We start from the raw sequence: 21,825 nt of genomic DNA, 5'->3' as shown, positions 1-21,825 counted from the left end.
GAATGGGTAGAGTTCAAAAACAGCAAGTGGCCTCAAATCAGTGATGTGTTCCGAGCCCAGTGGTAATGCGGCAGGTGGCTTAATGACCCGGAGGCCTTGAAAAGCGTATGACAGGCTGAAGAAAAGGTGTTCAGTGAAGCTGCCAAAGCCACACACTGACTCCTGTTGCCTTTTAACTGTGAGGACTCGCTATTGGACCTATCACCGTGAGCGAGTGCTGCGGTGTGCTGCTCGCATGTTAATCATATGTCTTGTTAAGTAAGTCATAATTGGTGTCGTTAAAATGTCTCCCCTCTGCCTCATGCCCTGATTGGAGCCGAGGAAATTAACATTGCTGAAATGGTCGCTCCCTATTAGCGCTGACAGTTTGACTGAGGGCTAAGAGGCAGGAATGAGGAGTGGGAATGAAGAGAGTGGCTTTGCGACAGTCAGTCCCTCTGGCCATACACTTCAGTTTCAAGTCTTTGCCACACTGGTCTATTACTGCTGTCTCACACCTCAGCTAACCAGCTGTGAAGCCTCCAAATGGTTAAACCAGTATGGCTGTCCTGAGTGGAGCTCCAGCTGACAGATCAAACAGCTAGGGCTGGTCAGAGCAGGGAGACTGTTGATCAGGATTGTCTGAGATGGTAATCAGTCAATAACAATCACCTTAGCCAATACGTAAACTCATATCTATAGGGTGTGGATGATCTTACAGGAGATTTCCCCTCTGTAAACTGCTGTAATTCCACTGCAAAGCTCTGTAACATGTTGTGCCTTACCGTAGTCTTCTGACACTGTATGCTGGTGCTGTTGAACCTCAGAGCCGGCACACTGTGCGTGTTGCCTTGGATGTGGAAGATACACTCGTAGTTCTTCTGTCCAGACTGCGGCTGAGGCAGATTCTGGGCCAGCAGGGTGATCGGCCTCATAACTCCTGCAGGGATATAGATCTGGGTGGAGGGCAGGATCTGAGGACACTCCTGGAGATGAGAAAAATAAGAATAAAGAAACTGAGACGTGACTGGGAAAGAAAACAGACAATCTCAGTGGGATGCAGATTTGGGTGGACAGAATGTTGCGGACGTGCTGCTGGAGAGACGGAGTAAAGAAAACTGACTTAAAAAATACAGATCAGGCTTTATAGCCTAATTGACAAGTAATGATTGTACACTGAATGGCACTGTGGCATTACAGAGCTCCCTTATGCCCATAATTGAATAGAAACCTTTCTTTTTCCTCCTAAGAGCATCCAGCCACATCATTCCAGATGCATTCCAGCATCCTTTGTTCTCATGGTGGAGGATGTTTGAACAATCAGGCAGCCTAAAACCTCCAATTACAAATTATCAACACTCTTGAGGATCAACCCTTGTCCTATTTATGAACCATTGAACATTGAATGTGGCAGCTACTTGTCAAAATGAGTATATGCCACTTTGGAATCAAACCCTTCCCAGTATTAATGAGGCTGTTATGGATATTAGCTGTGTTTTTCCCTAAATGAATGCACCAAAAGGATATTTTAATTCTTTCTGCATGGACAAAAATGAGAGCCCGAGGCGGTGTCTCCTAGGAACGCGGACAGTGTTAATTCTACCACGCTGCACTGTAAAACAGCTACAGTCTAATGGATTACAGAGGGAGATGACTGAGGGGTCAGTGCTTCCATTCAGCGGTTTCTTGCTGCTCTTCAGTCAATAAAAAATTGGCTAGAACAGTAGCTTTGCACCACATTAATTGAAGGAAAATAACTGAAATCTCTAAGCGCCCCAAGTAAATCAAAAGACAATATTCAGCTGTCAGCAAGAATCCATGCCACATCGCTGCTCATGCTCTGGAGCTCATTTGTATTTCAAACTGTGATTTCAACTGGTTCAACAAAAGAGATTTCATTCAGCACGTTCATGTGTTGCATTGATACTAAAGTATTTAACTCTATAGAATACTTCACATCATATACAAAAAATGATCACAACTGTTTGCCACAGCTGTCAACCTCCAAAAGACATCTGAAGGGAACTTTTACTTTATAATATAGGAGTCATTTGCCTTAATCACTGTTCCAGCATGCTTAAGTTATTGTATGTGGGGAGGTTATATTAAGCCTAACCAACAGGCTCTGACTTGTTCAGGCATGTTATGCAGTGTTAAGTGGATAAAAAGTGCCACTGCAATATCATGAAGGCTGTAATTACCTCTGAACAAGTTTTATCCACTAATGTGTCTTTGGTATTCATCTGGAGATGCGGTAAACAATCATAAGGGACCATACAAATAGCAAACTGGAATTTATAAATTAAGTCATGTTCTGCTTTAAGTGCCATTAGGCAAACAATCATTTTCCTATTAGGATGGCAAACATTTATATCTGCGATGATAAATCAGTGGGAAATGTATTTGGTTTAATCAGAAAAAATACCTAAAGTCAAACTACAGCTGCAGCAGCCTCACACTCTCAGTACGAGTTTGCTGTGTGCAAAGGTACTGTCTAATGGAGCATTGTTAATGACTTGCAGATTGGCCTGGGAATGGCAGAGAGGGTGGGGAAGGGAGAGAGAGGTTTGGACATAATGGTGCCAAGAGACTCCTCTGCTGCCTTCACCTCCACACCCAGACAGCACTTACACCATATGGGAAGGTGAGGGGTGGAAAAGACTTGGAGATCATCTCACACAGGAAGCTTTCAAATCATCTACAATTAAATATCTTTGCAGTTCAAAAAGGATACAAAGGAAACACGGAGAGCGTGGATAAAACAAAGAACAAGAACAAACATGGAAACTTTGTGATACAGAAAATACGGTAAAGGGGGAAAGTCATTTCATCATGAGACACTGAAATGCTTCTATCCAAGAAAATTCAAAAATCATCACATTTGTTTTGAATAAATTCCTTCACAGCTGCACTAATTGATACTTTGTAGACTGGCAATGGTGCAAATGACTATGTGTAATGTGAAACTTTGAGGGACAGACCGACACAGAACAGTCATCCAACAGGCTGCGCAGAGCTTTTAGCTTCTTTAAGCTAATCGTTTTGGCTTTTGGGCCTGCAAGCTCCAAATAAGGCGATAATCAGGAGATAATACGTAAATGTTTTTTGTTTCAGTTTGTTCTGCTGCCCCCAAGTGGCCAAAAGAAGAGAAACAGAGAAGAGACAATTTTAACACAGTGTTAAAACTATGCGAACATTACATATATCTATGTTTTTTTTTTCCAAGATGGAGACTATGAGCGTCATTATGACTGGTAATTTTATTGACACTAACTTTACAAGTAAGCTTGTCAACTGTCCTGGTCCACTTTATGACACAGTTGGATAATGTGACCGCTCCTACTCTTAATTATCAGCAGGATGCTGGGATGAACAGGTTTTTTTCCCCAGTTGGCAGCTCTTATCCACAGAGAATCTAGCATAGGATGAATGTAGGCATACAGTGGTAAGAGAGAAGGAGGAGGAAGAGAAATAAGGAAAGAGAGACAGAGAAGAGATCAAATCAATGCCAGTGAGCCCAGTGAAGCAGATTGTCAATTAGTGAGGCTGACAGTCAAAGTTTAAAGTATTCACAGATGGCGACAGGCCGCTAATGAACTGCTTCTTGCCTCTAATAAAATGGAAAACAGGACTAAAGAAGCCTAGATGGGAAAAAGGAAAATGTGTGTGTGTGTGTGTGCGTGCGTGTGCGTGTGTGTGTTTGTGACACGATACTCCGACTAGATAGAAGAGCATCTAATCTAGTCTAGCAAGTAGCGGTCATTGTTAATGTTGGAAGGACTAGGCTTAAGCATCTGCTCCAATTGTGGCATGGAAATCCTGTCCGGATGCCACACACCTACACACACCTACACACCTACACACACACACTGAGACCAGACCACTTCACATCTGTTCCTTTCTGTTGCACATTCTGGGATGCTGTTGCTTCAACCACTCTCTCTCTCTCTCTCTCTCTCTCTCTCTCTCTCTCTCTCTCTCTCTCTCTCTCTCTCTCTCTCTCTCTCTCTCCCCTAAGGCCTGTTCCTTATTACAGATGCATCAGAATCAGGGTTAAAAGCACAGCGTCACATTCCTCTGAGGAACATGATAACACACAACACGCATATGCATAAACACACACACACAAAGGCATTACCCACATAGAACTCACATATACAGTACAAAGACTCACAATTGTGTGAACACATAAAGGGAAAGGAGAGGGTCACACACACGCACACACAAAGGCGGGAGATGGTGAACAAAAGATTTGGGAGCAGAGGATTGTGGGAGATGTTTCATTAGGAGTGGTGACAGGTGTCAGAGCTGAGTCTGCATCAGATAGCAGAGCAGTTCTACACAATGAGACACAACAGTCTCTTTACCTGGGGGATTCCTTTAATCCCTCGCTTTCACTCCACTCTTTCTCTTTCTTCCTCTCACTCACACTTGATCTTTTCTCTGTATCTTCCTTCTCTTTCTCCCTCTCATTGTCGCCTTGTTTTCCAACCTTGATTCTAACCAGGGATAAGAGTTAATGAAGCGACATCCTCTTTTGCAGAAACAACTTCCCTCGGATTCATTGGGCTCATACCTGGGAGCTTCCCAGTTACGGCCACTGGAACTTTTCCCAGCACAGCTGCCAGCGCACACCTCAGAAATGCCTTGTTGAGATTCAAAATTTACTGCAGTGTAAGTCAGGGATGAACAGTGATGCAGAGGATGAGCAGAGACACAGTAAACCTTCGGATGAGAAAGGGCGAGGAGAGGTGAAGCGAGAAGAGAAGGAGGGGAGGAGATGAGGAGGTGAGGCGAGGTCTTGGGAGCCATACACTCGTTTATTAAAGTGGGGGATGAGAGTCGAGGAGGTCAAGTTCCCAGCAGAGCGAGGCAGGGGTGGAGCGCGGCAACATGGGAGTCATACACACCGCTTATATAGATCCAAACTATTTCCCAGATGGGCAATACACACACACACACACACACACACACACACACACACACGTTACATTTAGATATACCCAAAGTGCACATATTGCAAAGGAACTAAACACATACACATTTATCCTCTCACACTACTAACACTAACTACTAAACACACACCGATCAAAGGCTAAATCTTGCCCTCTGGCTCTGTGCAGTAAGCTAGCACAGTCTGAGGCCTGTGGAGTGTTTTACAGTAGCCTTGGGGCCAAATACACAGACACTGTGATCAAAGGCAGGAAGGTAAGCCTTCAGAAAAAAAAAAAAAAAAAAGTCTTCCACACTTCCAATGAAAAATCTCTATTAAGACTCTGTCATCTGCCTCCAGCGTCTGTAGCCCTGTACACTGTGCAGCACCTCCAGGCTACATTATTGGGAACTGACTGATATATTCCCAGAGTGTTTATTTATATGGTGGCCATTTTGATCTGAAAAACTGGAACAATGTGCACTATGTGAGTATTAACCAACAGTAAATATGATTTTTGACCATGCAGTTTGATCACACTGGAGGAACAGCAATGCTAAAGTTGCTATATGCACACTGAGAAGCTCAGTGTGGCATTGTTGGGCATTTCTGTCTCACATAAGGCCCTTTTCACAGCAGACAATTTCACATGTCATACATGGAGAAGCACAGCTGTAATTAATAACAATAATGATGTATCAGTGCAATCTGGTCTCAGCATCAAATACCACTGCCTTGTCATGCCCCTCTGGGTGTCACCCGGAATGCACAAGCTACCTCTAAGTGTCTGTATGAGATGCACAGAGCTTTCTACTAACTCCAATGTAAACCCATCTGTGGCAATAATAGATGCTCATAACAGCTGCACCAGCCAGCCAATGTGTTCTCATCCCAGAGACACACAAAGCCTTCCCACCAGGAAGTCTTTCTAACTCGTGGTTAACGTGAAACAGTCCAAGTTTAGTTAGATCTAGGCAGCGAAACAACTCGGTTACGTATTTAAGCTTCACTCTTTTTCGCGAGTTGGTTTGTAAGAGGACTTTGAGCAGACTGTCAGAATAAACAGAGGTCAGTGAGTGATGAAAAGTGGTGGTGAAAGAATGAGAAACACACATTCAGCTTATGTGGAGGCGGCAGTATGTGTGCAGATAACACACATGACATTTACTGAATATATATCTGGCTCTGACACACCTTAAGTCATCATATCATCTATTTACTTCCTTTCTCACACTTCTAATTAATTTCTATCAAGATGGAGACATCACATTTATCGTAGTGTCAGAGATGAGGCTAGAGCTCCGATTGGCTGCCGGCTGTCACCCATGAGGCCACCTCCATGAGGCGCTGACAACCTCCGAGTATGATGGATGAGGGAGCCTGTGTGTGTGTTTGTCTCTGTGTGTGAGTGTCAGGGGGGTCAGCATAGTGTAGAGCGTCCCCATGGATTAGCGTTACAGTCCAACGAACCATTTCAGAAAGGAGGGGGCGAGACCCTATCGACCAGTGCTGTTACACACACACACACACACACACACACACACACACACACACACACACACACACACACACACACACACACACACACACCAGAAAGAAAGAAAAAGGGCCTGATATGATGACCACATCTCCCAGGAGAGAAAGAGTAAGAGTCATCTGTTGAGCAATGTCTCAGGTTTAGACACTAATATTGTTATACCCTTAGAGGATAATTCTAACAGAAAGAAGCACACGTGCATGCACACACACCTGAGAATACCACAATAACGTGCAATGGGTCACGGCAGTAATCCCTATAAATGTCTCAATTCAAAGCACCCACAGACAGGTCATGAGGCTGTATCAATATACTGCAGATCTCCTCAAACTGTTTTCCTATTTGGACACATTTTTCCTTCTCAGTCTATTTCTATCACTCTACATTAAGAACTTTTTCTTCATCCTCCAGCGTCTGTCTCTTATAGCCCCATAGGAAACAGTGCAAGACAGGTCAAAATGGAGAGGGCTTTATCAACCCACTGTATACAGTACATCATGACATTCTGCTATATTCAGAGCACATACTATATAATAAGACACCCTCCCTCGTGGCTGCCTCTGCACTAAATGCTATGGATCTTTTCATGTAAAGAGGTCAAACAAAGGCCAGATATAAACTGGTATCTATCAGCGCAGCAGCCACATTGAGCTATGATACTCTTGAGTGTGCAGAATAATAACATTTGATATGTGGATTGTGTACAGCTCACAGACTGCTTTACGATGTACACGAGTATGTGCTGCACTGTTTCTACTTCGTCAGCAATGTCGGACCTGTTGGCCTTTTTCAGCTCTATGACCAAGGCTAACTGAATAAAACTCTCTTGTCCAGACACTGATTAAATAGTAAGGCTCTTGGAAGATCTACAGCTACAATTTTTTGATGTATCTTTGATTGTAAATAGTCACTGCTACGGTGAAGAAATTATGACTTGGAAACAAGTTGTTCAAGTCAATGTAGCAAACTACTTAGCAAACAGTTGCTTATTTACACTTCCAGCAGTTCGGTTCATGGATCCATGTTTTGGGCCAATATAGGTCCAATATTCACCCTCGTTTTTTCAGCTCTGTTTTTGGCCTCCACTATCTCCTGAGGGGAAAGATCTGGCTCTTTAGCTGCTTAATGCTTCACTATGTTCATCAGACCATTGCTAATTGTGTCTGTCGGCCGTTTGGTGTTGAGAAACTGGCATAGGATAAGCTTTTAAGGATTTTTCAGCTGAAAACGGCTGTCTGATCCATCCAAAAACCATCCTAAGTGAACCTAAACAGTAAAGTTGTCGACCGCAGAGATCAGGGCTTGACAAAATCTAACCATCTGCCAGCTTCAACAAGGCAAATTAAAAAAAAAACTGACATATGCTAAAGTTATTTAAGACATGTCTTTTTTGTCCTGCAGTTCAACTTTGTAGTAAGCTATCAAGCTACAGAAAAGATACTGTGCCGGGAAGGGAAAAGACCCCCACTCCACTGACTCTCCGGAGCTCTTCATCACACGTCTCTATTAGAATAGCATTGCCCTGTGTGCTATCTCCGATGACCAAGCCTGATTGTATGTCTATCTGGATGCTATCAGGTCTGGATGGTCAAAGTGGAGGATGTAGCTGATAAGCATCAGCTGGTGGATCGATAGGATCCTCTAAAAATACACAATCTGTTTGAGAGTGTGTGTGTGTATTTCTGAGGGTGACACAGTAGATACATGACAGATAATGACAAACTATTCAGGATGGCCTCACTAAATACAGCCCGTGTTCTCTTTTTTTCCGCCGGCAGGATCAAAATTTGATGAATTTTGTTTCTTCTCGTGAGAGGAAAATGTGCTCCTTGTCATGTGGGAACCAACCAAAAACAGACTCGCAACCCATTTTAGACCATGACCCAGTGAATAATAAGAGATTTCTGTGACCCACCTAAGTACCAGCCAACCTTTCAAGGTCAGTCTAAAAGCCCATGAGACTTCTACTTCTCCATCATCTTCCTTCATGTATATTGGTTTACTTCCTAGGTAAGTGAATGAGTTTCTTGGTCCCAGGGGTCCTAGGTTTGAAAAATGTGAGCAAATCACAGCACATCCAACTTCATAACAAAAGATATTGCAGTATCTAGTACGCAAATTCACTGGGGCCCAGAACTTTTGAAAGCGATCGCTTCTCCTTGCGAGACCTGTTTCATCTCATATTCTACATTTGTGAGTCATCCCCTGTGCTTCATTTCAACGAAAAAACATTTCATCTGTTTTGCTCAAATGACCTGACTTCCTCAGTCGTAGTCTCAGGTGGAGGGAGTGCTGGCACCCCGTCGCACCAAACTAGGAGCTCTTCTGTTCAATGAAAGACACTTTGAACTGTGTTAGAAGCCTTTTGGAGTGTCCACCCACTCTTCGCAACCCTTTACTATAGGGGATATGGAGCCAAGCGGGTGATGCGGGAAAGATAAAACACAGAAAGAGTTCCCACTGTTATGAACTGTGAATAAACAATGACTTGACTTTATTACGGCTTTATAACAGCAATGTGATCTAGTGTACCTTGAAAAACTTGATCACTTGATTGTACTACTCTGGTCATTCTTAATCATAGCAACTTTTCTTGTGTCCGAAACTCAAAGGAATTTATACTGCTAGTCAACTTCATTAACAACATATAGGAGGAATATCAATGGAGTGCAGCTTTAATTGAAAAATGAAGTGAAAAAACACATGTACATGCCATACTGTCAACCCTCACAACCTTTTCCCTACACATTTGGCCCTTAATGAAGGCATTTTAAGAATTATAAAAAAACTAAAAAAACAAAAACAAATGGAGTCCTTTGCTTTGCATGTGGTTGATACAGCCTGTTAGGAAGGAACAATGGACTGAAGAGCATTGATACACCCGTTATTCCCCTGTCCCTCCTCCTCAGTGCTCCATTCAACAGTTTGATGGCCATTAAATTTATCCACTGAGACAGTAAGCACCATCAAAACTCTTTCAAAACTAATTTCCCTCATATGATTACTTGTGTGCCTTCAGAGCAACAGTGGAGTGACGTTTATTAAGCCTTTACTGGCAAAGACAATTGGGCTCGGACGAGAAACAACGCAGGACAGCGTCATCTGGACTGAAAATCACCAGGAGTGATACAAGTCGTCATAGACTGTTCACACTTAATATTTTGATATACTCCTAAGAAATATACTAAATCTGCCTTGCTGTGTAGGTATATAAGAGAAGTCATGAATGGACGCCTGGAACAAGGCAATGAACAACAGTGTAAAAGAGGCTTTGAATCCGCTGTGCCTTAATTATCAGTGACATTTGAATGTTTCCTATTTATGCTCCACAGACAGAAGAAAGTTGTGTAATCTTAAAGACAAACATACGATGCAATTAAATGATTTTCAGCAGCTGTGCTTCCAGGAGAGAAAAAAAAAAAAAAAAACTAGGGCAGATAGCATTAGCTAAATGACATGGAATTATTAAGTAGATGCTAAGGAGAAATGAAGCACGGGTGGAGTCACGACCCTCAACTATCCTTTCATCTCCTGAATGGTTAAACATCTGTCAAATCCTCCTCCCACGGCTCCATCCTTCTCCTCTTTTCATCAACTTCCTCGCTCCATCCTTTCCTTCTCTTCAGTCTCCTGTTGATGTTGCTCTGATGTCTCTCTCTTATCCTGAATTCTTCTTACCTTAGCAGCCTCGCTCTTCCTTGCCTTCCTCCTGCCTTTGTGTATCCCATTCCTCTCTTATCATATCTTTTCCTCCCTATCTTATCATTTCTCTAATATCCCAATTTTCAAAATCTTTTTCCAAAGCCTCCTCGAAGAACGCCAACCAGAAACACGTTTGATCGATCGTAATTTCACAAAGCTTGTCGACAAATTGGCCTTGAGCAACTTGGACAAACGCAAAGTCCAATCTGCTATTTTATTGTGACTTCTTCCTCTAGAGAGAGCCAACAGTTTCTAACACATCAAGCCATTTCTACTCTACGTATTAAACCAAAGCTTCTGGGATATTTCAAGTCAAAATCAAGAGGCTTTATCAGAGGTAGTATCAGTGTATTTAATTTAAACAGATTTAATTAGCCGTGTGTTGTTAATTGTGGAACTGAAGGAGCCAGATGTGAAACAAATTTGTTAAAAGGAAAACCTGCATGTTGCATAGTGTACTCATACATTTATGAGTCGTTATTTTTTGCAGACAGCACTTTTTCTAATTATTTATGTGAAGTGTGCACATGGTTTCATAAATGAAGCCCCTGGTTGTTTTAGCAAGCTTGCTTCTTCTCTAACAACTAGGCCACTGCAACACCCCTCCCTTACTTTTTATTGTGGATGCTCCACCTTTCGCTTCTCATCTCATCTGTCTCTCTCCATTAAACACGGCAACGATCAGAGAGGCATCTGGAGATGCATCTTTAAGCTTTAATACAGTTTGAATAATTAACACATGGGCGTGCGCAGACACACACACACACGCGCACACACACAGCTGACTCTATCAGTGGCAGGCAGCTTCCCCAGCCAGAGAGACCCAGAGGGAGATGGGAAGCTTACTCTGTGCCAGCCCCACAGCCTCCGAGCTGGGCAACTCAGAGCTGTGAACCAGCCTGAGCTCCAGCAACCAGCAACAATGGAAAGACAGCTGCAACTCTGACACCCTCAGCTGAGGGACAAAAAAGAGGGTGTCTGGCTCCTGCTAATTGACTTGTTTAAGGAATGAGGGAGTGACTGAACAAGAGGGAAGAGCTCACAGGGTTAGAGATCAAAAGGGGAAACCCGTGTGGAGATGGCTGGTGAGGTGCGTGGCATGCTTTGAGCAGTGATACTATGGTAGTGTGTAGAAAGGTTGGCTTGTGGCTTACAATGCAAACATGCATTCCTGTACGCCTGCGTTTCTGTTTCCTGCAGCAGCGAGGTGACTTGACAGACACATATGAGCATCTAACCAAGTCACTCGTCATGGTGATTCATCCCCTAATTAGCAGCACGAAGGCTAACGCTGATCCACATATCTATATTCACCTTCTGTTCATCTGGAGCCTAACACAGCCTGCTAATGATTATCAATGAGGCTAGGCTACAAAGCCATCGGTTCAATCCCCTGTGCAGCAGCAATGCATCATGGACCTGCTGTATTTCACAGTGTAAGGAGGTCAGGCCTGTAGGAAAGGGGGGAGCGTGGAACGAAGGAGGAAGGGAAGAAACACAAGATAATGGATGAACGGGGCACAATGGAAGATAGGGGGAGGACTTACAAGAGGAAGAAGTACAGGGAAGACAGAAAGATGGATATAGGAAGAAAGGAGGTAAAAAAAACTAAAAGAAATAGGGGAAGATGGGAAGCAGGGGAAAAAAGGAAGGGAAATATGAAGAAAGAAACAAAGAAATAAAGATCACACGGAGAACAGTTGGAGCTGGCAGGTTGCAGTTCCACATACTGAAAAGGTCAGTGCCTCGATAGTTAAATAAACTGTTTCAGAGCGGCTGATGCAGAACAAGTACGGGCTCATAATGAGCACTTCTCTCGACAGATTCAGATGACTTCACTATCTTCATGAGCACAGTACATCATCCTGAAATAAGTACCTACTAGAAGCTACACTTTGTGAAACATGAGTAAATAAATAGAAAGAAAACAAATGAATGAAAATGAGCACGATCTAACACCTCAACACTCTTTGCTACTGGTATAAAAGTAATAAAGTGCTATTCTGCTCTGTATCAGGGTGTGGAGGTCGGGATGGAGGATGGGCTTGGAGCATGTGTTGCTTTCATGCACATGACTGAAGTTTGTGTCATGTCATAGACCTGCAAGCAAGCAGACTGTAACAACAAAGTTTCCATAACCCTAAGCAACGGTTCGCTGTCTAACCCTACCCATGTACTGGTAGTTTGTTTTCCATAATTGCTATCTTTCCCCTGGTTGCCATGTGCGTATGCATTGTAGAAATCAGGAATTTTAAAAATGTTGGCATCAGATTTAAAAAACATCACCACCGAAGGTAATCTGGAGACCAGAGTTGGCGAAACAGTAAAACTGTGACCTCCGTGTTAAAAATGATGTATCAGGGATCTGTGCTTCTGCCAGTCTGACCAGTGGGTGGGTTGCTGGATGAAATTGTATTGTGCCACACATCGTTGTGTTTGCCAGAGCCCTCTGTCCCCTTTCATGCTGCAACTCAGTTCTCAGTCGAAAGAATGAGAGGGTGCGTTTTTTCATGCAGCCTTATGTATTGACTACACTGCTCTAATGCACACACATTCATGCCTCATTTAGACCTGCTATTAAGATGGGATCTGTATCCAGATACATTATCCCGATAATACATCATCTCATCTTGCCTTTGTGTTTAGACCTGCTAATTTGAATGCCTTCTCATTATCCTCATTGAGATCAGATCTCTGTCCTCTGGAGCAAAACCTGAGTGTGAGTAATTTGTGGTAGCGTTAAATCAGCCCCAGACTCCCTGAAAAAAAAAAAAAAAAATCCTAGAGGTTTGTGACTTGTGGAGGGGAAACTTCATGAACTTTGTGAAACACTGTCTACAACAAATTCTTGATTATTCGTTCTCTCTTGCAAATTTGGCAGATGTAATCAATAAATAGTCTGATTCTGATTGCTTTCTTTGCATAAAAAAACACTGTGTGTCCTGGTGTGTTGCAGTACTGACACGCAGGCTGCTCTGTGACGTGATAAATGACATGCCCTGTGAACGGCAGATCAACCACACAGATGAGTGCAGCGCACACCATCACACACGGTTGCATTCACACCTGACATTAACAAGCACATTTCCTTATCTGGATAACGTGTCTGGATACATCAGGTGGAAATGGGGTCTTACTATACGGCTGAGCTTTCCATGGCTGTGCTACTTGCAAGTTCTCCTTGAGTCCAGAGCTACAAATAAACCTTCTGTCAGGATTAGAAATGATCACAGCAGCATTAGTTTAAGATACCTTCATCAGTATGTGAAGGCAATACAAGGACATGATCAGTAGCCAGAGCTCAGGTCATGACTCAAGACCAAACTGTTCAAAAAAAGCCAATAAGTCACTTCCCGTCAAAGCTCCCATCTGGCGCTGTTACTTGGCAGCCATTTTGTTTCTGCTGTCAATCATGAACAGCATTAATTCATTTGTGGGACATGAAATATCCTGAGCAAAAAGCAACCCCATGCAAAATGAATGAACGGCTTAATTAAGGAGCGAGCGAACTGCAGTCAATAAATGAGTAAGCAGGCGGGCTTGAGGACAGAAAGTAAATGCAGACAAATCGGTTTTTCTTTCACTTTTTCCGTTGGTTTTTATTATTGTCTCATTTTTTCCATTTGAAGTCATTTGGAGCAACCCCTGGGCCCAGCGTCGGCCCAGTCGGCTCCACCAGCCCAATGCTGGGATTCATTGGAGCAGAGCAAATTTGTTTGTCTCTGTGTTTGTTTGTCCTGGTGTTTGTTTTTCTCATTGTTTGTGTTTATGCACATTTCTGTTCATGGCCTTCTCAAGTGTTTCTCCAGCTCGGGCAATTTTCTGCCTGGTCGCCCCTAATATGCCTCTCTGTTTATATGCTGTCACAACACAGCTGATTTATATATATTTACATATCCTGGAAGTGACAACAGAGAATTATATTTACTTTAAGAGGGCAAAACTTATACATTAGTATTTATCTGTTTGCAGAGGGAAAAGTGTGTTTTGTGATGCACCTGTGGAACACATTCACAGATGCTTTGGATTTTATCAGATATGAAGTGAAGTCAACCTCAAGAAATATGACAAATGCCTTTGGGAAGATAAGCAGTGTAGTGTGAATTCAATCACTTTGGCAACCTACTGCTAATGACACAGGGGGAAACTTTTTCAGGCAGTGGAGATGGGCAATATTGCTTTCAGCAGGGGCTACGAACTGGCAAATTGGAACAAAATCAAGGCTAGAGGAGATAAATGTGTGACGACAAACATACTGCTGTTGGCCCAAGTGCGCATATGCATAGCTTCAAAATGTTACCTACCAGTGACGGACACATGCACCCGTCACAGAAGCCCAAAGCTGCCACTTCATGGTCTGCTGTGTTAATAACAATAATACATGTAAGGATGTGGTGATGGCCCCGATGTGTGCGAGTGTGATCAAAATTCAGCAAAACCCCCCCTGACATTCAAAGTGTCTTGGTAACCATGGCAACGCCTGCACCAAAAAGACAGAGTGCATCAGAAGAAGAAAAAAGAGAAGGGAAGAAACAGAAAATAAAAGGCTGAATTGGTGCGGCTCTCCAAACAAGATGAGGGTGGATGTCGGCCTGGTGTGTTTACAGGGCGGCATAACGTGATGACAGGGTGTGTGGAGTCAAGTGTTCTTCCCACTCCCTCCCTTTTTCCCCCTCTCGACCCACACACACACACACACACACACACACACACACACACACACACACACACACACACACACACACACACTCTCTCTCTCTCTCTCTCTCATAGTCATGTTTCCATCACTTCAGAGGATATTACACTGACTTACATTCACTTCCTGGAGACTTACCCTAACCATAACCACTAGCTGCCTAACCCAAAGCCTTAGCCTATCCTTACACCAAGTCTTCACCCTAAAATTTAAGGATTTATGTTATGGGGACTCGCTGTTTGCTGCCAAAAGGAAGGAAGGCGCATCTCCACAATGTGACTGAGTGTGTAAACAGATTAATGTCCCCACAACACGAAAACTACACCTCCACAAGATGCCTTGAAATTGCAGTCCCATCTGTATACACATATACACGTATACCTCACTCCCTTGGCATATTTAATAGCACCCACGCACGCACGCATGCAGGCACGCACCAAAGTCTGGGCGTCTCTGGTCAATATTTCTGTTATGGGGAATAGCTAAGCATGCATGCATACATACTTGCGACTACACCACCTTCATGCCCACCCACACTGAGCACTCTGAGCTATATGTTTCAACATTGTTCAGTTTCAGCATTGCAGGATTTCTGCAAACAAAAATGGAGTGACAGACTGAGAAAGTGAAAGGAAAGTGCAGGCAACAAGAGGGTGTGTGAGAGAAGAAAAAGAGGGACAGCTTGCATTTCGGTGCAACACATAACATGTTAATCTGGTTTTTCCCAATGCGCAGTCAGAGAAGGAATGAAAAATAAGGAGAAGAAACATGGAGAATGTCTGAAACAGCCTTCTACCACCCTGCACACACGACAAAGTGATATTAAATTTCTGCCTCGGATACAGACAGAGCTCAAGTGGAAGTGGCTGGGTATTAAGTGCAACTTCCTGAAAGCAAAAGCTAATTTGTGTTTGTCAGTGCGAATTTCTGTTTGTGCAAGAGACAGCGAGAATTAGAAACTTAGACGGGGACTGTGAAAGCGAGTCGGCTCGTGGATAGAGGAGGGTTTACATGCAAATATAACATTTGGGATGGTAGCGTGCGCTGCCATTTGCATACTCATTCACCCCGACTTGTTTATAAGTGAATAAATCCAGCGCTGCTTGGAGTATAACAGCTGCTGCTGGGCCGCTCAGAGCACCATTCATTCATACACATACGTACACACACTCAAATGGTGTACAGGTCCCAGCTGCACTCTTGGCATTACTACACCGCTATCAATACTTGTGTGTGAGCGTGTGCACGTGCTTTAATACTCATAAATGTATCCCTGCCTCGCTTTGTGCTTCTGAATCTGAGTGTCTTTGTGTGTGCGTGTTTGTGAGAGCATGTTTGACTACATGTGCTCATGGATGTTTGTGTGTGCTGTGTGTACGTGCACACTCCAACCCTCACCTCCGAGGTATTGACTCGTCCCTCCTGGAAGGAGCAGTCGCTGGCATCCTGCGTGCACATGTGGCGGTATTTGCACCAGTGACAGGGGAAGTTTCCATTGACACAGGATAGGCACCTGGAGCAGGTGAGAGAGACGGAGGAGAGAAATTAAGAGGAGTTCATGTTTTTGAAGCAATGATCATCACAGCTCGTTTAAAATTTCATCTCCATTTGTTAGACTGAAAAATCGACCAGGCCAATATCATGTTATTGCAGATATATATCTGAATCTGTGCACATGCCAAGCAGTAAGGAGCAAGAAACTGTTGTACAATGCCAAATTAAAGGTTGGAGATATTTTAGAAAGTTTCATCCAGTTTGTCACATCCCTTGACACAAAGTGTTCACGTTTAAAAAATAAAAATGAAAAAGGATATCATCCTATCAGCCAATCGTTATGTCAGATTTCTACAAAGTTCTAATTCTAACTATCCCATTTTAGCTGTTATTTTGGTCAGTTTACTCCTCAAAGCAAATAATTCAACACATTCCCTCAATGCAGCATGAAGCGGCATCAGAAAGCACCCACGACAAAGACATTATCAGGAAGATTTTTGTTCAACAAAAGCTTTTAACCAAACGTTGATGTAAAGTTTAGGAAAATTGATATTTCATTCAGAACTTCTAAACTGCTAATTACAATTAGCATTTATACACTGACAGAAACTCAGCTACTATGACCTGAATTCATCATAGATTAGGTACAATATGCTCTGGCAGGACTGTTGCCAAGTGAAATACAGGAAGAGTGGAAACACAGATCAAAAGGAAAGCTTCAACGGGGGATGCGTATCACACACTGACAGGCTGAGCGTGGACACGCATCAACGCAGTCGCACAACATTAAATGTTTATGGCTAAATCTCCCCAAATCACGTTGGAATAATAAGTGTAACTGTGGCCTTGTGCATTAAGACTTTATTCCAGCTGTCAGCGAGGCCAAGGCAGACGCTGAAGACAGCTGAGAGAGAGCAGGAGAGAATCCTTGGCGATCCACTCCTCCCTTCTTATTTTCCATGCTTGGAGGCTTACAGTGAACTAAGCTGGCAGACCAAGATAAGCCTGTTTTTATATAACACTTGTTTTTTTTCTTCGTCGTCTTCTTCAGAGTTGAGGAAGCAAAATGAATATATGCACATTCAAACATGGATTACCATACAAAAACAAGGCTATCATGGCTTCCAGAAAACAATGGAAGGGAAGGTTGCACAAAAAAAGGTTAGTTCAGGTATTCACTTTTACGTTTAATAGAAGAAGCTAAATTAAAAGTTGCTCAATAATTCAGCAAAGCTTTGTTTTCATGATGAAAAAGGAGAAAGAAATCTCAGCAATGGCATTAGCAATTCCTCAACATCTTCAGCAGGAATGTAAGCCAACTTGTTTCATTCAAAGTCTCTACTTGATCATAATTTCCTCAAGTGTTTTGATATCAATGCTGTGTTCAATTACACTCTGTCAATCTCACATCCACAGGAACAAAGAGGAAGGCTCCACTTCCTGGTCGTGATTGTCATGGTCTTGTCTTTTGCTGGCTGAGAAAGCGCATCATTTTGAGATGTAAAGCTTGCTGCAAAATTGATGAAAAGATGTTTAAAGTGGACAAAAAAGTACAGAATGTGACAGAAGTTGATCTTCAGCGACTGTAAAAAGTGCTGATTTTCTCTTTCAACTCCACAAGTCCTGATTTTCTAGACTTTACTCCACTTCTGAACTAAATTTCACTTAACTAGCTTAAGAAAATTGACTTCTAATTACAGGTTACAACCGTCTTCTCTCCCATACGCTGTCTCTGACTCAACTGGGCCTCCTACAACTCACAACCTCACAAACTGTTTGGGGAGTTTTTAAGCTTCTTTTGTTAGCTTGTTTTCGGTTTTATGGCACATTACAATGTGCCTTTCCAGCAAAAAGACAGTCAGCTTATGAACCTTCTTTTACCAGTTGGTGGAGAACAAACACCTAAAAAGAAAGTGAATTTTAGATGTGAATTCATCAGATGGCCAGAAACATGACTTCAAATGAATGCTAATGCTGTTCCATTCCTGCTGGTTGTGCAACTAGGCAGTTGTTAGCTAGCATGAACCATAACAAATTTACGACAACATGGTGTGTGTTTCAGTTTTACTGTCCCCCAAATTATCTTTGTTAAGTTTATGTCAAAGTTAGCATTATGCATTCTATTAAAATCCAGCTATGCTAAACACGTTATCATACAGCCCAGTGTCACAGCAAAGCATGCAACAGACCTGCCGATCCACTAGAGGGCAGCGTGTGGTGGCCCACACACATGACCAGACTGGGTTTACTTCCCATGTGAAACTAATGTTGATTGCTTTTAGGAAGTGGTTATTTTAAGCTTAAGCATGAACCTAAACCTCACTAAGTAACGTTTGTGCGGAAACCTAAACAAAGTGGAAACAAGGTGAAATGTTTCTCAGTAAGTTTTATTTTGAAACAGAACGTTTTGTACATTCATTCATCCATTTCCTATACTCGACTATCCCTTTCAGGGTTGCGGGGGGGCTGGAGCCTATCCCAGCTGTCAACGGGCAAGAGGCGGGGTACACCCAACCGGTCGTCAGTCGATCACAGGGCAACATATATAGACATACAAACATTCACGCTCACACTCACACCTAAGGGCAATTTTAGACTCACCAATTAACCTAATGAGCATGTTTTTTGGTCTGTGGGAGGAAGCCGGAGTACCCGGAGAGAACCCACGCAAGCACGGGAAGAACATGCAAACTTCACACAGAAAGGCCCTGCTCGACCCGGGGATCGAACCGGCGATATTCTTGCTGTGAGGCATGTGCACTACCTGCCGCGTGCCGCCACGTTTTGCTACTTTTCTTTGTCTGTCCCACTGCTCTAATCAGCTCCTCTCTGGCCTTTGCTTGGATAAGGAAAGAGTGGTTTTGTCTCAGAAGATTTCCAATGAAATAAATGCAAACGTTTTTTCGCAGCTGAGTCAAAAGAAAAATAAATCGCAATACCACCTTCACCGTTTGACTGACAAGTGATCTCTGACAAGCCCAGTGCAAAAACACCACAGTAATGAGCCACCGAGGGGGTTTAAAACTGGGTCCTCCAAACTGAAGGACAATTGTTTAGCTCACAATGCCACCCTGCTGTCAGAAAGACTGACTTTAAATTGGATTTCAGTTTAATCCTCGCTCTGTTTTTGTCCATCTGTCCTTGGTTTATTCTGAATTTCAAGGGTTAACTCCTAAATCGCCTGTATTGGAGCGACAGAGTGAGAGGGGTTTCATATAGCTGGCGATAAGCTAGTGAGACTAGACTGAACTGCAGTGTGAGGTTTATAATCAATGCCAGTGGATTTCCATGGGGAAAGGGGTGGACTGAGGTTATGCTAACAGTCTGATGTTTGTTAGTAGAGCTGGTGAGCCAGTTCCTTCTCACTATTAACCCCAGGGTTCATCGATTTCTTGTTGCAGAGAACTGGGCGTACTCATTCACACATTTGTGTGTGTGTGTATGCACGCCAATGATTGCAATAACACACACTCAGAGACTGACACACACTTATACACACAAAGCTGTCGCCCATGTTGACATCATAGCATTCCTCTGTGTCACCTGGGCAGTGGAGACTTGTCCTACAGTAGAGCTGTCAATGCCTGGACAACTGGCTTGGGTAAGTGGCTGCGCTGCTGCAATGTAGTCAATAAAATCCCCTGCTATTTAACAAGGCCCAGGAACAGAGCCGGGTCAAACGCCTTTTCATCTTCTCCGAGCTTTTGTTCTAGCGTGGCTGGATCGATGGAACAAAGCTGTTGATATTCGAGCAACGGCCCCGCACAAACATATATGAAAGGAGCGAACAATCATATGCTCATTTAATTCTGGTCAATGCGGAGAAAGTCACACAAAACGTTGCGATTCTTTCCAAGTTAGAAGGTTAGTCTTTTATTGAAAGCTCACCAAAGCATGTCAACATGCCACGAACCTAATGAAGCAGGCCACTGACCCATTCTGATGGAATAAAAGCTTTAATAATCAGTACTTGGAGCAACTACATGCTGATTTGTTTTACATCTTATTTCCCAGATATCTTTCATGTGGATAGTGTTTAGAGGACAGATAACAGGCTGCGCTATGTGATCTATAAATAGGCCTCTTTGTGTTTTATCCAATAAAGCTCCAAAGTGAGCGGCAATAAAACGATGCATACATCATTAAGTTACAAAGCACAGGAACCAAATGAGAAGTTTAGATTCTCAACAGGGGACTCAGACTCATTATAAGATATTATTGCATCTTGTCACGGTGATGTCCAAAAGCAGTAAGTCTGAGAGTCTCAACCCTCAGTTTAATTAAAAAGGGTCACACTTATTGGACACTGGACCGACTATTGCCACAAAAAAGAACATCAACTAATGGTGGAAAGTTTCAATCTAAATCGTTTCCAACAAGACGACTCTGAAAGTTGCCAGTGGATAATGCAGCTGCGATATGCGACTGGTCTCTGGGCAGGAGGCGAAAGCGAACGGCCCGTCTGCATGAGAGCCCTTCCTAGGGGCCAAAGCGTGGGCTGGTCCCCTCCCTTGAGTGCTTCTTTTCACTGCATAGATTTTCAGCCCTTTCATATTGTAATGGTCATGGTGGCCTGAGGCTGCGGCGCTAACCTTTTAGCTGTGTGGGACGCATTATTCCTGACACAATGGGCACAATCTCTGTCTCGTTTGCTAACACTCTGCTTTATATCTCTTTTTCCCTCTTCATGCCTCCTTCTCAGTTGTCTTTTCCCTCAGCAGCTCTCAGGGAGTGTGAGTTTTCTCCCTTGTCCCTCTCTTGCCTCCAGCGCACCCCCTCCCATTTGTTTCTCTTCCTCTCTTTAAAGATGCATTATTCCTCCTCCCGCATGCTCAATTAAACTATTCCAAACCTCTTTTTTAATGCAAATTTCTAATATTGTAACGGAGTATGTAAATAGCTTGCAGCGTAATTTGCTGTTCCAAGTCTGCGCCTTCTGTGTCTGCGTGCTCCTCCCGACTGTGCGTGCACCTGTTTATGTGTGTCCATATGAGAATGTGTAAGGCTGGCGCATCCACCTTTGAGCATGTTGAGCGAGGCTGTGTGAAGTTGAACATGAGCCCGTCTGGGTGCTTGCCTGCAGGCTACTCTGCTTGTGCATCTGTGCTGATACTGTACATCTGTGCATTTGCTGCTGTGAGTATCTGCTACACTTTCACCTGCCCACCGCCCACAAGGAGGAACTCCATTATCTGCCGCTGAACGCCGCAGCTCCAGCACCATCTGACAGGCGGGGTCAAAGGTTCAGAGGTGAAAGGTGACAGTGGGGGGGGACTGGTGTATAATATGTGGGTTTATGTTACAGCTGCTGTGGTAATAACTGCACTGTAGTTTTACAGTCCTGCAGAGTCCTGAGGGGGGCCCGTGAAGCCAACATCAAAGGCTTAAACAGCAGCACGCCTGTTTATGCAGCAACGAGAGGAGGGCTAGGTGGGCTGGTTAATCAGAGGTACGAAGCATGAGCACACACACACACACACACAC

The 21,825-nt window shown here is 43.4% G+C and overlaps 1 protein-coding gene across 2 annotated transcripts in view; it reads right to left on the bottom strand.

Moving 5' to 3' along the window:
- Nucleotides 1-21,825, bottom strand: part of plxna1a (plexin A1a) — a 248,462-nt gene that overhangs the window by 86,371 nt on the left and 140,266 nt on the right. For both annotated transcript variants that reach the window (XM_070968471.1, XM_070968472.1), the window contains exons 9-10: nt 16,246-16,360; nt 765-965 (exon numbers count right to left, since the gene is read on the bottom strand). In XM_070968471.1, the coding sequence (XP_070824572.1) occupies nt 765-965; nt 16,246-16,360 (316 nt within the window). The remainder of the gene's footprint in view (nt 1-764; nt 966-16,245; nt 16,361-21,825) is intronic.

This window comes from Chaetodon trifascialis, chromosome 8, assembly GCF_039877785.1.
Source record: "Chaetodon trifascialis isolate fChaTrf1 chromosome 8, fChaTrf1.hap1, whole genome shotgun sequence".
In the NCBI taxonomy this organism is placed as follows: domain Eukaryota; kingdom Metazoa; phylum Chordata; class Actinopteri; order Chaetodontiformes; family Chaetodontidae; genus Chaetodon; species Chaetodon trifascialis.
Note: the sequence above shows the minus strand (reverse complement) of the source record. Positions and strands in the feature narration are given on the sequence as shown.